The sequence below is a fragment of the Rhinolophus sinicus genome, linkage group LG04 (genome assembly GCF_036562045.2).
Source record: "Rhinolophus sinicus isolate RSC01 linkage group LG04, ASM3656204v1, whole genome shotgun sequence".
Taxonomy (NCBI): Eukaryota; Metazoa; Chordata; class Mammalia; order Chiroptera; family Rhinolophidae; genus Rhinolophus; species Rhinolophus sinicus.
In genome coordinates this window covers 95857891-95874872 of record NC_133754.1, presented here as the reverse complement: position 1 = coordinate 95874872, position 16982 = coordinate 95857891, and the positions used below count along the sequence as shown (strand labels likewise).

Here is a 16982-nt window from a genome sequence, read left to right as displayed (position 1 = left end):
TATTCTTATAGAGGCCTCCTGATACATCTTAGCAAGAAATTCTCTAGGTTGTATTCATACAAGTGAAATTGATGAATCACACGTATACGAGGTGCCAAAAAAATGTGTACTAGTGGACACTTTGGTCATTGTTGCTCAAGCAGCAGTTCGCAGTAATCAGAAGTGTCTGGACGGTGATGGGAACCACTTTGAGCGCCTCTTGTCATTGCAGAAGTCAAACGTGACTTGTATTCATCTTTTGTTATCGGTATATATTGAGTATTACAATTTTAATACAGTTTTCTTTGCTTAAAATGTGTATACATTTTTTTGGCACCTTCTGTATTTAACTTTTAATTTTATTGTCGAGTTATTTTTTTAAATGGTTGTTAAAATTTATTTTCCTATCAGCCGTGTATAACATCAGTTATTGTCAGATTTCTTAATTTTTTCCCATCTAATTGATATAAAATAATGTCTCATTATAGTTTTAATTTGCATTTCCCTGGTTATTAATTGTTTATATGTCTAGTTGTCTTCATGTTGCCTCTTTAATGAAATTCCTTTTGATGTCTTTTGCCCTTTTTTTCCTGGATTGTGTTTTTTTTCAGAGGTACTCTACACAGAATACTTTTTCAAGTACCTATTGCAATATCTTCATAAAAATCTCATTTATTGTGTGTCTTTTTACTCCCTTTATGGTGTGCTTTGAACAAAACTTATTAGTTTTTTTTTTTTGAGTTACAGTTGATGTCTGATATTTTATGTTATTTTCAGGTAAAAGTTATTAATGTGGTTAAATTTATCATTCTTTTGTAGTTAATACTTTATAAATCTTGTTTAAGAAGTCCTTTCCTACTCCAGTGTCATAAAATTAGTTTCCCATATGTTCTAAAAGTTTTTGTGGTTGATTTGGGGAATTATTTTGATCTTATATTTGTCTTTCTTGTTAAACTCTTTTATTTTTATTTTTAAATATATTTATGAAGAATGCCAGCTTTGATTATTTTTAATCCTTGAATATTTTATCCTTATGTATTCCTTATATTTCTGCATGTATTTCCTATACCTTTTTTCATTTCAACTTCTATCAGATTTAGAAAGAGTTATTTTCAAGTTTTCCGTGATAGTGAACCTTTTGAATATTTTTCAAAAATAATTTTTGTTTTGTTTTAGTTTGATATTCTGCTAGTTGTGTAAAATGTTCATGAATTTTATCGTGATGTAAGATTTTTTTATTAAATACATCAATATCTTATTTACATCGGTATCCCATATAAATCCATATCCCATTTAATGCTTTTCATCCATATCCCATTTAATGCTTTTCCATCCTATTATTTTTAGATTTTTCTGTCATTGGTTTTGTTCACATCTGTTTTAGTTTTGTTTTATTATTTTTGAACCCACCTGACAGTCTGTTGGTGTTATTTAGGATAACTTCTTTCATTTGTTTGTTTTTACTGTTTGTGATAATTTATGCAGATTGAATTTTTTTGTGAATTAAATATTTTCGTGGAGTATATCTTCGAGTAATTCTTTCAAAATGGCTTATAATTTGGAAACTTTCTCTCTGTCTTCGATTTCTGAAAATATTTCCCCCCTTATTCTTAAATACTAGAATTCTATGTCTCAAATCACTTCGCTGCAGAAAATTCACAGCATCGTTTTTTGGAGTCTAGGCTTGCAGCTGAGAAATCTGAAGTTGATCTGATTCTTGCTTTTTTTTTTTGGATAGGTTGTCTCATGGAAGCTTTTCTTTTTGACATCCTTAGTTCAGAAATTTCATCAGAATGTTTCTCTTGTGATTCCTTTTTCATGATTTCCCCTTTATACTTTGAAGGTACTTCTCAACTAAAGAATTGCTCTCAAGCAGTATGTAAATCTTTCAACTCTGTATTTAGGGAGTTTGCCTCCCAGATGTTGCAGGTAACTATCCTAATACCAGGGGGTTCCCTGAGGTGTTATTTGATTTCTGTTTCCTAGGTTGCCTCTGGAAATCACATGTATCAGCTGGGGGTACAAATGACATCTCCACTCTTCCAAACTGGGTTCATCTGTTTTGTCACCTTACTTTAATTTCCTGGCTGCCACTATAAAATCACATCTCTCAGTACCTGCAGCTTATCATTTCAGGATTATATATACTGTGATAAGCCCTCTAGCTCTCTGAATTTTTTACTGTGTATTTTGTGTTTTTCAAAATTTTCTTATGATTCTGGCCTTTTGGGTCCCTTTTGTTTTCTAGCCCTGGGTGTTGTGGTGTGTGTGTGTGTGTGTGTGTGTGTGTGGCCATTTTGGTGGGATTTAGGCAGGAAGATATTAATGCGTGTTTTCTGTTACTTATCTTTAACTGCAAACCTTTCTAATTTTTTTTCCCTGTTCAAGATTTTTTGTATATATCTTTTCTCTTATTTAAGAACTACACTTTTTGGCTCCCTTGACTTTTTTTTTTTTTTCCCAATCCTAGACCTTGCCAGCTGCCTTAAATAAATGAACCGTTAGTCTCAACAGGGGCTATTTATAGTAGTGTATGAAAGAGGTTAAAGTCAGCCCGACCTCACACCTAGAAAGAACCAACTGGTGAGGACATGCAGTGCTCTGTGGGTACTAGTGAAGACAGGCTTTTCAACCTTTCTGAATAATAGGGTTAGATACAGTATTTTAGTCGTATATAATAACCGGCACTACAAAAGATAACGATTTCATTCACTTACTAAAAACTAAACATGAGAAGGCACATTCACATTTTAAAGTCCTTAATTTTTTTTTTAGCTTCCAGGAAAAAAGACAACTAAACTTTGGGTTCCAGATGAAGAAGTTTCTCCCGAGACAATGGTCAAAGTGAGTAATATTCATAGATTTGTTGATTTTAATATATTTAATGTATTCTTATTATAGGTGTCAAAATTTCTATTCCTATTATAGAGATATATGGCTATTAAAATCATTGAGGTTTTTAATATACATTCGCCCATGTGTTGTGAGAGAATAGGGCAATACTGAGAAACCAAAGGCCTTGAGGGTAGCTGCACAAAATCCAATTTGTGAAGAAAAAGTTTGAAGACTGACTCCAAGTTGCTGCTTCTTGATCTCAACCTTTTAATGGCAAAAGACAGTGCTGGTTTTCTTATATACATTCTCCTATTCAGTAAAGATGGTTATCCAGGTTTTAAGACTGTTTATCTTTTCTATGGGTTTTGATAAAAAAAAATTTTTTTTAATTTTTTTTTTAATTCAACCTATAGTTCCTTGAATAAGAAGTTACACATAAAAGAATGTTCATCACCAGTGTAGAGAGTATAGATTTACTAAAACCATCAATAATCTATCTATAATTGTAGACCTCACCTCAGTCCACTGCCCAAGGTGCGAAGGCCAGGAACCAATATATTAAATATTGCTGTTTTTCTAGTTGTCATTTTTTATAAATGTTTTCAGGGTGTGTGTGTGTCTGTGTTTATATTTCATATATTAATTATCACATTCCAGCTTCAGATTCTATTTCTGTAGACCTGTAGAGTAGCCCTTCCTTTAGCATTGAATGACGCTTGATACTTGTAAGTTCCAGTATAAACCTGTTCTCTCAGCATTGGTCTCAAGCAGCAGTTCCGTATAGGTGAGCAGTACTAGACCGCAAGGCAGGCCACCTGCATTAGACTTCATGCTCACCATGTGGCCCAGGAAAGGGATCTTAAGAGTATCTGCCACATGCCACTGTTCAAGACCCACTTAACCTCAGAGACTTGAAGCTGTAAAAAGCTAAGATAATATGTGAGAAGGAGATAAAATGCACCCCTTCAAAAAGGGTTGTTGGCAAACATTAAAGATATTAAAGTACTTAGGTACCTCGTAATTACAAAATACAGTACAAATGTGAGGTGGTATAGTCAATGAGACACAAAAAATTGAATACAGTTCACAGTTGGGAACTTAACTTTTCTGTTATCATGAGTTTACTGTGGATTCTAAAGGGTAGAGTGTATGTTGGGGAAACTGAAAAAAAACACACACAAAAAACTAGTTCTTAGTTAAATCATTCATTTGTCAATCGCCTAGGGGGGGTGAGGCATCTTTAAAATATTCCAAGTTATCTTCATATATGTGGAAAAGAATAATTATCTTCCTTTTTTCCTTAAGCATCAATTAAAAACATTTTTTCATTTTTTTAAGGTTGATACAGAATTTCTTTAAAACGCAGGAATGTTTTATTTGTTGATTTGTCTTTTAAATAGATTCAGGCTATTAAAATGATGGTTCGATGGCTACTTGGAATGAAGAATAATCACAGTAAATCAGGAACTTCTACCTTAAGATTACTAACAACAATATTGCATAGTGATGGAGACTTGACGGAACAGGGGAAAATTAGGTATGTAATTATTATTTCAGAGTTCTTTGGATTGCACAGAATATCAACCTCTGGTGTAATTATTGAATGGTTCAGTTTCTTTTCAAAAAATAATATTGCTTTGTAGGTATCCATATATTTTATTATAATATACTTTTGTACAGTGCTTATTTCAGAATGGCAGGCACATGTCTGGTACAGGTACTACTATACATCGTAATTATTTTAAAAATTATTAACTTACTTGAGTATCTAGTGTGAAGATGTTAGTGTACCAATAAGTAACTGGTGTTTTATATTCTTGTTAATGTCTAAAAGAAAAAGAACAGATTAGGTAGAAGGCAACTTACTGAATCTGTTTCCAGAAGTATAAATATATGCAAATAAAACAATTTTTCTCAACACATTTTTTGTTTTTGTTTTCTTTGAAAGAGGTAGTGTAGTATAGTGTTTGGAAACATAGACACTGAGCCCAGAATCGAATCCTGACACCACCACTTACTAACAAGGTGACCTTTAGCAAGTTACTTTAATGTCTCTGTGCCTCAGTTTCCTCATAGAGAATGATTATAACCTATCAATCTAGCTCTTATGATAATTGAATAAGTTAGTATATTTAAGGTATTTAAAACACTGCCTAGCACATAGTAATTACAAGTATTGATGGTGGTAGTGCTTATTATGTCAGGCTAGCTAAAATTTAGAAATTGGGCTTCTGTGGAAACACAAGTGCCATTTATTGCCTCTAATTGGTAATAAAAAAATAAGAGGATAACTCCTCCCCACTTAACATTGCTAGCTTAAAGACTTTGAGAGAGTATAAAAAAAAACGTGACTGCCAGCTGCTTTCTCCCTTTCCATCTTCATTTTTATTCTTCTTGTATGTTTTGCTCCTGGTGTACTTTTTGCATAAAACTTTGTGTACCATTCCACACGTACAACTCATCTGTCTACTTTCTTTTAGTCTAATGAATTGTCTTCACCTCTCTACTTTTACAATTTGTATATGCTAGTGTTTAGGATTTACGTAATAACGGGAGGAAAAAAAATTTCCCTAGTATGAATACATTTTTGCCCTTTAATTTATTAATTACATTATTATGTGCATATTTAGATCTCATCTCATTTGTTTTTATTCATGGTATTCCTTAACAAAATTAAATGTGTGCTTGAATTCTGCAAGTGGATGTGAATTACATTGGTTCTGCAGGTTTAAACAAGGCTTTATATAGAAACCTGGTCTTCAGAAACTTAGTTGTAAAGTATTTAATTATAACTATTTCTTTTTATACTAAATAAACTGCAACAAGAAAACAGTGGTGGAGTGATTTACCTCAGAACAGCTCGTAGGATGTTACTATAGATGAAATGAAAACCAGCTCTGAGACCTGTGACTTGAGAACACATTAGTGGTGTCATGCATTCAGTCAGTGTTTTTACATAATCCTTAGAGAGAGAAAAGAAGGGGCTTAAACCAACTAGATATTAGATCTTGGAAGACTAAGTTACAACTTTCCCTCCTTCCTCCAAGATCCTGTAAATCATCTAATGTGGAAGGGTTGTTCAGATGTAGTTACTAGTCAAGAAGTTGCTAATCTGTAAAGTGTGTCCCATTTAGCAGAAGCTTTCTTTCCTTAAACTTAAAGGAGCCTCTTGGAAAAGTTGAATTACAGATGAAAATGGTAGTGTTTTATCCACTCACGTGCTTTCATTCTACTTTTGTACTTAGCGCAGTAGTTTCAGTTGACTGATTAGCAAGTTAGGACATTTTTATGCCTAATCTGTAAGCAAACGCATAACAACTAAGCTAACAAATAAATGTTTTTCCAGGCTTGGGTGAAAGCTATTTTTGTAGGATGAAAGAATTAAATGACTTTAGCACAGACTTACATTCCAGAGAAGAACTCAGTAATATTAGACACTACCTTCCAAAGTCAGATCAACACAGTATAGTGTTCATTTTGTATCGCTAACTTGTTTTCTGCCCTTTTCTTGGCCAGAGGAATTGTTACAAAATTAGCTATAGAAAGCAGGAATGTTTGGGTGCGGATATTTGGAAATGTAATTTACACTTGCTTTTGCTTCTTTTCCAGTAAACCAGACATGTCACGCCTGCGGCTCGCCGCTGGGAGCGCTATTGTGAAGCTGGCGCAGGAACCCTGCTACCATGAAATCATCACGCTGGAACAGTACCAGCTGTGCGCGTTAGCAATCAATGTAAGGAGGGCTGCACGGAGCAGGAGTCTGCGGGGTCCTGACTGTAGAAGAAAAACGTCCTCAGTGACGTGGAGCTACACATCTTGAATGTGTATATCTTGTTTTGGAAATGTTATGGAGGAGAAACATTTCCAAGTTCTAAAACTGTCGTTTGAGTTTTGGGTTGCTAACATGGTACAGTTGATTCTTATTACTTGTAGTACTTCTGTTCCACAGAGTCATTCCAAGCACTGAATTAGCAAATACCGAACCATTGCTCACAGGGGACAGACGGGTGGTTCCTGCAGGTGTCTAGTCACAACCTTTTTATCCGTCGGTCGGTACATGACCTTGTTTAATGTATAGGTATAGGTGTTTCCTTAACATTGAACTCACAGCCGACAGCACTGCGCCTCATGCCTGAGGGAAGTTGTTTTTTTTATTTTTTTTTAAAAAGATTTTATTGGGGAAAGGGAACAGGACTTTATTGGGGAACAGTGTGTACTTCCAGGCCTTTTTTCCAAGTCAAGTTGTTGTCCTTTCAATCTTAGTTGTAGAGGGTGCCGTTCAGCTTCAAGTTGTTGTCCTTTCAGTCTTAGTTGTGGAGGGCGCAGCTCAGCTCCAGGTCCAGTTGCCGTTTCTAGTTGCAGGGGACACAGCCCACCATCCCTTGCAAGAGTGGAACTGGCAACCTTGTGGTTGAGAGGATGCGCTCCAGCCAACTGAGCCATCTGGGAGCTCAGCGGCAGCTCAGGTCAAGTTGCCATGTTCAATCTTAGTTGCAGGGGGCGGAGCCCACCATCCCTTGCGGGACTCGAGGAATCGAACTGGCAACTTGTGATTGAGAGCCCACTGGCCCATGTGGGAATCGAACCGGCAGCCTTCGGAGTTAGGAGCATGGAGCTCTAACCGCCTGAACCACCGGGCCGGCCCATGCCTGGGGGAAGTTTATCTAACACACGGATTTTCTCCAGAAGGCACATCCCAGCCTTCTTGCCCTTAGAAGGCAACACTTCAACACTCTACTTGGAAGCTATTTTAAACAACAGTCAGCAACAAAAAGTACAAAAATGTGAAAAATGTGGCACTACATACCACCAAAAGGACAATCGTTTATAGTGAGTGCTGAAACCAGAGGGCAGAGCATGGCCTTGTTGAGCCTCCACTGGACACATCACCGCAGCTCACATTTTGGCTGCTCAGTGCGTTCACTCAGGAATGACTGTGAAAACGTCACAAGTGCTGATTTGGAGGGTATACAAATAAATATTAGTGAGTAGGTAAATTCACAAATGCAGAATGTGCACATAATGAGCATTGAATATATTTAATTTTTCAAAGGAAGAAAAAATATGGAAGTTTATAGTTTTATAATAACGATGTTAATTTCTGGTAAGAAGCATTCTTTATTACTCATTTTAAATTTCAAATTATTAACAGGGATGTTAATGGATTCATATTCCAGTCTTGTGGGTTTCATATTAGAGAAACATAATATTTGAACTATATAACTTTATAAGTTACTGGCATCGTTGAGAAAACTAAAGAAAAAGGGCTTCCATGGTAGTAAATATGATGTTCCAGTATGAGTTTTTCATTCATAATTTGGTTATTTTACACTTAGTTTTCCTGTTCTTTTCCAGTCTATGTGTAAGAATTTGGCATTTATTTCAAGGATTGTTGTAAGTTTTCTTTCTATCCCCCTTCCATCTGCTTATTTAAAAATTGCAGCTATGTGTAACCCTACATATAAACTATTACCTATTTTTTAATTGTAATCGTTTTGTCAATTTCTGGTTATTTGCAGTCTTTAAAAGTTATTCCAAATCCTGTTGATAATTTGTTTTAGTTTCAGTGTTGTTATTCAGATATTAGACTAAACCACTTGAGAAATGAGATTTTTGAGGAGCCCAGGAATTTCTGGTTTAGTTTTCCCCCTTAATTTTGGAGATAATCTTATTTTGCAAGAAGGTGAAAATTTTTAAAGTATGTGTTAAATTTCGTAGAAGAAAACATCCAATGTGATTATTTTTTAAAATTGGTAATACCTGCATTCTGTTGATTTATCAGATTCTTGGTCAGATATTTCTTAGGGTATTGGTGCTATTAGTATTGAAGTAGAACATTTTTTAAAAACCAAGAAAATATGGAAACATGTAAAAAGAGAGGCTTTGTTTGAAATTTTGTGTAACAGTATGTGCAAACATATGTTAAACTTCCACCATGTGTGAAAATCATTTGCACTTATTAAACTTCTAGAGACTTTCTTTTCTAGCATGGTGTTTGTTACCTACTACTGTCTCAGTCACCAGATTCCTAAGGCGGAAGTTCAGATTGCCTAAGTTACACGATTGCTTTGGAAGTCTGTTGACTATGGAGCATGAATTAATGGTTAGAAGTTAATTATCAGCATATTCTCACAATTTACAAACATATGAGGTTACCTTATTCTAAACCAAATGTTTCCCTAATCCTTTAAACCACATGCCTGTCTCTTATTTTTAAACCTCCAAACCTCAAGAAAGTAATCTGTATCTTTGTCTCTCACCCTCTTATCTCACACTCGTTAGCCTGCACTATTTTCTAGAAATGCTCTATTAAAGTCCCTAAATCCAATGACGTTGGTCTTCATTGGCCATGTCCTTCCTGTGTCATTTGACACAGCTCATTGCAACTTTTTTCTTGAAACTCTATTTGGTTTCTGTCCCCTGATTTTTGTTGTGCTTCTCTGACTACATTTTCTGACTCTTCTCTTTTCCTTGCGATGCATGTGTTCTACGAGGATCTTTCCATGGCTAACTTTTCCCCTTATACATTCTTCTTTGGCCATCTTATTTTTTTATGTAGGTCATTCCTGTACTAGCAACAATAACTTTTTTTTAAGCCTTCAGTCCCACTTTTAATGCTAAACAGAATTTTCAAATTTTAATATTCAATGACTATAAGACTGAATTCATAATATTTCCCAGATCTACTCTTTTCTGACTGTAGAGCCTCAATAGCATTAAGTAAATATGACTAACATTTCTTAGACCTACAAGAAGATTTATATTTGACTGTTTGCTTGCCCTTGCACCTTATTGCAAAAGTGCAGATAATTCTGTCTTGTGATATCTATTATATCTTTTTATTCGTATCTTCTTAATTCTTATTGCTGTAACCATCAGTAGCTGTCATGTAGATTATTGTGAGACTTTCTCTATTGTTGATTGAATTTCCGTCTCACGGTTCTGATCATGTTATTCCCCTCGGCAAAAATATGTAGCGGCTTATACTCAGAAAAAGTCACATATCTTTTACAACTTGCTGTTCAAGCCCTTGTAATATTTGGACTCAAACATATATTTAAAATTCTTGTTTAGTACACTACGCTTTACCTACTTGCTCAGTTCAGTGAAACTGAACCTTTTTTTTTTCTTTCGTGTGCCTGTAGTTTGCTGCCTCTAACTTTCTTTTCACCCTCCCATTTCTACACATCCAAATCCAACCCTTTCTGCAAATCAAGGATTAGACACAATCCTCTGCACAAAACTTGCTCTGATTCTTACAGCTGCTCTCCTTTTGATTTCCTGTGGGTATTATCTGCAGTCCTCTGATATATACATGCCTTGTGCGGTAGTTCTTTATGTGCCTGTGGTTTCTCTGGCATTGGGTTCTTTAAAAGCAGTATTGTATCTCAAGACCATTGTCATGTATTTGAGTAGAAAGTAAATCTGGTGGAAATTCAGTAATATGAATCTTAACATTATCTAATAAATTAACAAGGTATTTTAGAATTTGCAATTCAAATTTACTGTGTACAGCTATGTAAATACAAAGATGAGTAACTCATGGCTTCAGCCCCCCAAGAAGGTAACCTTAGAAAACAGAAAATACAAATACATATTGATAATAAATGCAGCATACAAAGTAATTGAATTGTTTACAAGATTCTAGAAGTATTCCTAAGGATAATTTGTACCAGAAAAGGCCACTAAATGTAAATTTACTTAAGATGCAGACTACTCAAAATTCAGACTTTATTCATACTGAGTAGTGAATAAAAGCTTTGATTGGAACTTTATTTTGGGGAAAAATATTTTGTCGGATGAGACACCATCTCCTTTTTTAAAAAATACTGAGCCAATTATTGGTATAACCGTAACCATGAAAGTATCAAAGGTTTGCTTTTTTGAGAGTGTTTTTTCCTGATAAAAATTGTATTATTCTGTCCTTTACACTTAACTTTTATAACAGTCAAAAGTATAGTCATCTTTGCATAGAACAAGTATTTGAAGACTTCCTCCATTCCCAGGAGTACATCTTCTAAGTCTTTGTTCAGCTGATTCTCTTTTGATGTGTCTTTTGCGTCATCATCATCAGATTTCTCATCTTTCGTTAACTGTCAGTTGTCTCGCATGATTTGACAGTTCTTCTCTAACAGCATTTTAATGACTTTTTGGAATCCTACTACTTTTGCCATGATTCACAATTGACATAATTAATTTACATTGTGTTACTGGATCCTGAATGACTGGTGAGAGTGACAAAAACATGGTCTTGGTTGGAATGCATCTAAGGCCAGGGATGTTTGAGTGGAGATTAATTTTTTAACAAGTGGTCTGTTCATATGTGAATATACTTGTGATATGTTCACTTAATACAGTTTGTAATTTGGTGTTTTTATAATACATAATTGATGATGAAGATTCTTCTTCCCCATGGGAGGGATACTGAGGAAGGAGTGAGTTACCTTGAACCTTGTTTCATGGAATGTGAGGGTAGATAATAGACAGTATTTCTGGGAAAGCTAGACTACTTTTTACAAAGGTTTTGGTATTATAAGAAACTGAAGTTTAAATTAAATGAAAAAAGATAACATAAAATAAGGATTTAAAGATAAGGAGGGCAAGATGTCATGACCTAGGTTTTGAAGAAAAACAAAATGAACATTCTAAGATAGAAGAAATAATGTACATAAAATTGCAAGAATACGAACTACTCCACACCTTGTTATAATTGGTGGAAAGTAAGGTATAATTTTAAAGGTCTTTGTGGGTCACATGGAAGGTCACTGTATGTCTCATGTGATTCAAAGGTCATACCGCGCTTTTCCCTATAGTTTAGAATAAATTCTGATAATCTGTTAGGTACTGTGCTTGGCTTAGAGGCACAAAGCTGAGGAAAAGCATAGTTCTTACCTTGAAGGGACGAGCACCAATGGGTAAGACAGAGATGTAAACTGGTCGATTTAATACTGTGTACTAAATGCGATGCTGGAGACACACAGAAGGCCAGGAGGGCACAGGTGGATGCAGAGTGGAGATTGCAGCTTTCTGGAGGATACAGGAGCTGTTGTGACCATGAGGAGTTGTTAGCTAGGAGAGTGCCCGTGGGTGGTTTAGGAGAAGGGGGGATGAGGAAAGCAGAGGCAGGGTAATGAGCAGATTGGTGGGACAAAAAGTAATTTTGTGTTTCTCAAATTAATTAGTAACGCTTGCCTTCAAAGTTGTGCATTTTATTTCGAATAGTTTTTTTTAAAAAAACAGTAGAACTAAAATATGTAAATAGGACAGTTTTATGTTTCTCGGTAAATGAAAAAGCTAACTATGAGATTGTGTTGAAACTATTTTTTTCATACTTTATTTAAGTTAGGGTGGATTTATATTTACAAGTTTTATCTGTTTTAGAAGTACCGTCATTATTTTCTGACACATGTAACTGGTAGTAACTAGGGTCCAGGTAAATACTCCAGCGTATAAATTAACTTGTCACAATATCTCAGTCTTGTGAGCTGAAGCAATGGTCATGGATAAACTTGCTGCGTTTACCCCTCTGGTTACTGAGATAGCAGATTTTGTGTCTTAAGTTACTACTCTTTGCTGCCATGTGGATAACATGTGGGATGGAATAATTGTGTCTTCACAGGACGAGTGCTACCAAGTAAGACAAGTATTTGCTCAGAAACTTCACAAAGGCCTTTCCCGATTGCGGCTTCCCCTCGAGTACATGGCAATCTGTGCACTCTGTGCCAAAGACCCTGTGAAAGAGAGAAGAGCTCACGCCAGGCAGTGTCTCGTAAAAAACATAAACGTGCGACGCGAGTATCTGAAGCAACACGCAGCTGTTAGTGGTGAGCATACATGAGAAGGAGAAGTCTACTTTCCTGCCTGTCACTTTTGTTTTATAGAACACAAAACAATGTTACTGTTATTTATTATATTCTAATCAACACTCATTGAATAAGAAGTTACCATTTTTCAATAATAGCTTTTCCTTTAAAAAGTTCATGTTTAAAATACAGATGTGTGGGTATTTAAATATCAACCCATTATCTCTGTGTAACTGACGAAATGGCCAAGGGAAACAAGCAGTGACATTGCATGGAGGTACTTTTAATAGAACAGTGAAATGTGTACGTTTGTATACATAGTCTAAGTCAGGGGTGTCCAAACTTTTTTCAATGGTTTTCAACAAGGGCCATATGCGGTAAAATACACAAACAGCCGGGCCACTCACTTGAGGTGAAGTACGTATTGCCTCACCTGGTTTACTTAAGTAAATTAAATATATTTTTGGAATTTGCTGCGGGCCAATTAACAATGGATCATGGGCCACAGTTGGCCCGCGGGCCGCAGTTTGTACTGTCTTTCAAAAAAATACTGTTTTTAAAAAAATACAGGTCTTTGATCTTTGCTGGTTGGTCTCACCTGTAGCTGACGTTAATATCAGATGTTTCTGTGCCTATTTTTAATCTGCTCACTTCACCATATCCACGTTATTAGTTTTTGTGCCTCTCTGACCTTTACAACTTATTTAACAGCATTAAAATCATCCGGTTTTCCAAGTCACAAGAAATACGTTTTCCCCCTTCTCATTGGTCACCAAATCCTTCATTCTTCCTCTGGCTATTTGGAACATTTCTCCTCAGCTCTCCCACCCTGCTGTATTCTCTTGGATTGATGTATATCCCTGTGTAAGTGTTTCCCTGCCCCTGACCCACCTCCAGCTGTGCCACACAGCTAGCAGAATTACCTTTCTAAAGCAGACTGGACTGCTTTAGAATCACTGACTGCTTGAAATCTGTGCTGGTTCTTCATGGTTCATAGGATCCAGTTGAATCTCAGTAACATAGCCCTTTATAGTTCACACTCAGCCTGAGTTTCAAGCTTTAGCACTCCCTCCTATAAATTTCATGCTCCTTGTATTCAGGATTATTTGAAACATGTTCAGCCATCCATTTTCCCTGTTGTCAACTCTGTCTGGAAATTGCCTCCCCCTTCCAGACAAACACAAACAAAACCAACAAGTGTGGTTTGCACCTTTTAGATCCTTTAAAATACATAGTTTTTGGTGTTACCACATCACTGGGACCCTCTTTCTTTCTCTTCCTTCCTCATCTTTTTAAAAATGAGTGCTCTGCAGTCATATCCCACCTCTGCCATTTACCAGTTGTGTTTGGGCATGTTATTTTAGCAATGTGAGCCTTAGTTTTTATTTGTAGAATTGGTATAATTATACTCATTTCTTAGGGTTGTTATGAGGATTAAACAGTTACATATATAACTGGCGTAATGCATGGTCCAAAGATGTACTCAGTAGCTGTTAGCTGTTCCTAAGTTAGGGCCCCTTCCACACTGAGGTGTAGCTTCTGTCTCCGTTCATGCTTTAGGGCTCTATCTAGTCTTATTCATCTTTATATTTAAAATAGTAAGCCTGAAAAATTGTAAGCAGTCAATAAATATTTGGTAGAGTTTAATTTGAGTTTCACTGAATTTTGAACCTTGGTACTTTTTTCTTCCATACCTGCCTTGAAATGAATGGCATTACACACAGACTATTCTCTTTGAGTTCAGCAATAGAAATAGAACTTGGTACCTCATTGACACATATATTATTGTACTCCAGGTTGAACATCTAATTTAAAATTTTATTTTGAAGCTAGGAAATGTAAAAGGATATGTTCAGAATATGCAGTCTGGCCTTTTTAGATAACCTTTATTAAAGTTAGTTAAGGTTACAGTTCTAACCTGTAATGGAATATGCTGATCTCAGTGAAAATACAAAAATCTTTTAAACTATAAAAATGTTTCTTTTTTACTTAAAATGTCCTAGAAACTCTTAAGTTTGTTCTTTTATATCTATTCTTCTGTTACAGATAGTATCAAATACTTTTTACTTTGATACTACAAATAGTATCAAAAATCTTTACTCTCTACTGTTGTGCCACACTAACTCTAAAAATGTACTAGTTTTTCATTTTGCTCAGCAGCTTACAAGGGAATGTTGAACATAGGGCTATTTATAATAAGAAAAATAGATCTTATCTTTCTTAGTCTTAGACATAGTTTGTTTGGGTCACTTTTTTCCCATATGCATTTGAAAACTGAAAGAATTGTCCTGTGACCTCAGCATATGGTGCATTTAATAGGCATTTCAGTATTGGACATGATGGATGGATGGATGGATGAGTAAACTGTTTAATTTATGGTGTACCTCAACTGGGTACTTCAATATATTTTTCTTCTAGCCATATTGTGGTACTGTTGGGATGCAGGAAATAATAGTATCAGAGAGAGAGAAAGAGAGCGAGTCAGTAAGATTTGATTTTCTAACCTGGATGTTTTTATTTTGTTTTTGTTTTATTTCTCTCTCTTTTTTTTTTCTTTTTCAGAAAAACTATTGTCTCTTCTACCAGAGTATGTTGTTCCATATACAATTCACCTTTTGGCACATGACCCAGATTATGTCAAAGTACAGGATATTGAACAACTTAAAGATGTTAAAGAGTAAGACTTGTTCCATCCCATTTTCCTGTTTTCTGAAAGTTTTTTTCCCTTTTCCTGCTGATAATGGAATCTCAATTGTAATTAGTTTGTTAGATTTCTTTCATTTCTTAGGAATTTAAGGTTCTTCCCCTTATTTGTTCTCTTATTTTTCTTTTTTCATACCACCTCTTCATATTTCATTTCTTACATAATTTCCCAAAACTTAGTTTAGCATAATTACTGTATACTGTTCCATTTCTCTACCAGTCTGGCATTTCTTTTCTATTGAAGCAATCCATTAAAAGTTTCCATTCCAGTTCTTTTCCTACCTTCTTCTAAAACTTTGTATAGATTCTCATGTGGAGGGAAGTAATGCTCTCCTGTATTCACACAATAAACACACTTTCTACGCAGTAACTTATTTTCCTCCATAAGAACTAGAAAATGGCCTAATTTAATAATAGGCCAAGTTGATAATAAGGGACGACTCTCACTTACTACTTCATTGATTTTCTAAATAAAGTTCATTACAGTTGTAATTTTTTCAGAGATTATTATTGAGAGGCCAGAAAAGCATATGTGTCTAGGTGTGGAATAGAGGACTATAATGATATTTAGAGGAATTTTTATAAGAAAAGCATAGTTCTTTAAATAAGTTTGAGACCCTGGTCCTTTTTCTGTTACAATAAAGGATGACTTTGTGATTTTAAATTAATTTATTATGCCTTTAGCTTCCTATTAAAGGAAAATAACTCTTGATTTCTTAATTCATAGAAATATTTTAAAGTTAAATATTTGAGATGCTTCAAGAAAATAAAATCAAATTACTGATAACTTGGCACAGTTTCTGTTTTTAAAAAATAAGCAATTAGGTCTCCCAAAATGAATTCTATGTTAGAGTAATTATAACTAATGAAAACTTCTAACAACCCCTTTTCCAGAGACAGTTGAAATTTGGAACAGATGAAATACTCTTTAGAATTTACTGAACATTTTTGGTTGTATCTCTAAATTGTCCCTGTACAGCCATGAGTAGCTCCAGTCTATGAGACAGCCACTCCAGAAGGATTTATTCTAGACCTGAGATCCTGAAGGTTATTTTTTTCCTTTCTAGAAGGATACCTTGCTTAGCATTTCTCTCTTCTTCTGCCATTGCTTTTTTTCTCTGTGCTATAACTCTGTCCCATTTGGTCTGTATACTACAGAGACAAAGCACTTTTGTTTTTTTCTTAAAAACTAGAATTTTTTTTGTAATTAACTTTAAAACGGAGATAACTTTAGAACTAAAACTTTCTTTTAATTTTTCCCTCTAAGCAAAGATAGTATGTTTAGTTGTCAGCCATGACTTTTTCCTCTCTAATTTACTGATGAAGATTCTTAACTATTAAGTAAGGTAGTTATGTTTTCTTGAAGACTTCCAACTGGGACTATAGTCAGTCTTGAGTATTTGAGGCTTCACTTTATTCGTGGCCCAGTTTATTCCTTTAAGCAGTCTTCCCTTCCTGTCACAGCCAGAAGTTAAGATCACTTCATTCCACCATTTATTTCTTTTTAACCTTCCTCCCTGGGAAAATTAGTGAGACTTTGAGAAGGGTTCTTATGAACTCAAACATACATTGCTGATGTGTTGTGATATGTATGTGTGACATATCTTTTTTCTCTGTTGACTTATAGCTGTTTTCTTTTTAATTTTTTCCGCTCCCGGAGTT

General features: G+C 35.1%; 1 protein-coding gene across 5 annotated transcripts in view; it reads left to right on the top strand.

The window, feature by feature from the left end:
• PDS5B (PDS5 cohesin associated factor B) overlaps window positions 1–16982 on the top strand; it is a 160236-nt gene that overhangs the window by 128008 nt on the left and 15246 nt on the right. For all 5 annotated transcript variants that reach the window (XM_019736562.2, XM_019736559.2, XM_019736558.2 and 2 more), the window contains exons 22-26: window positions 2755–2823; window positions 4215–4351; window positions 6424–6547; window positions 12434–12638; window positions 15180–15294. In XM_019736562.2, coding sequence (XP_019592121.1) covers window positions 2755–2823; window positions 4215–4351; window positions 6424–6547; window positions 12434–12638; window positions 15180–15294 — 650 coding nt within the window. The remainder of the gene's footprint in view (window positions 1–2754; window positions 2824–4214; window positions 4352–6423; window positions 6548–12433; window positions 12639–15179; window positions 15295–16982) is intronic.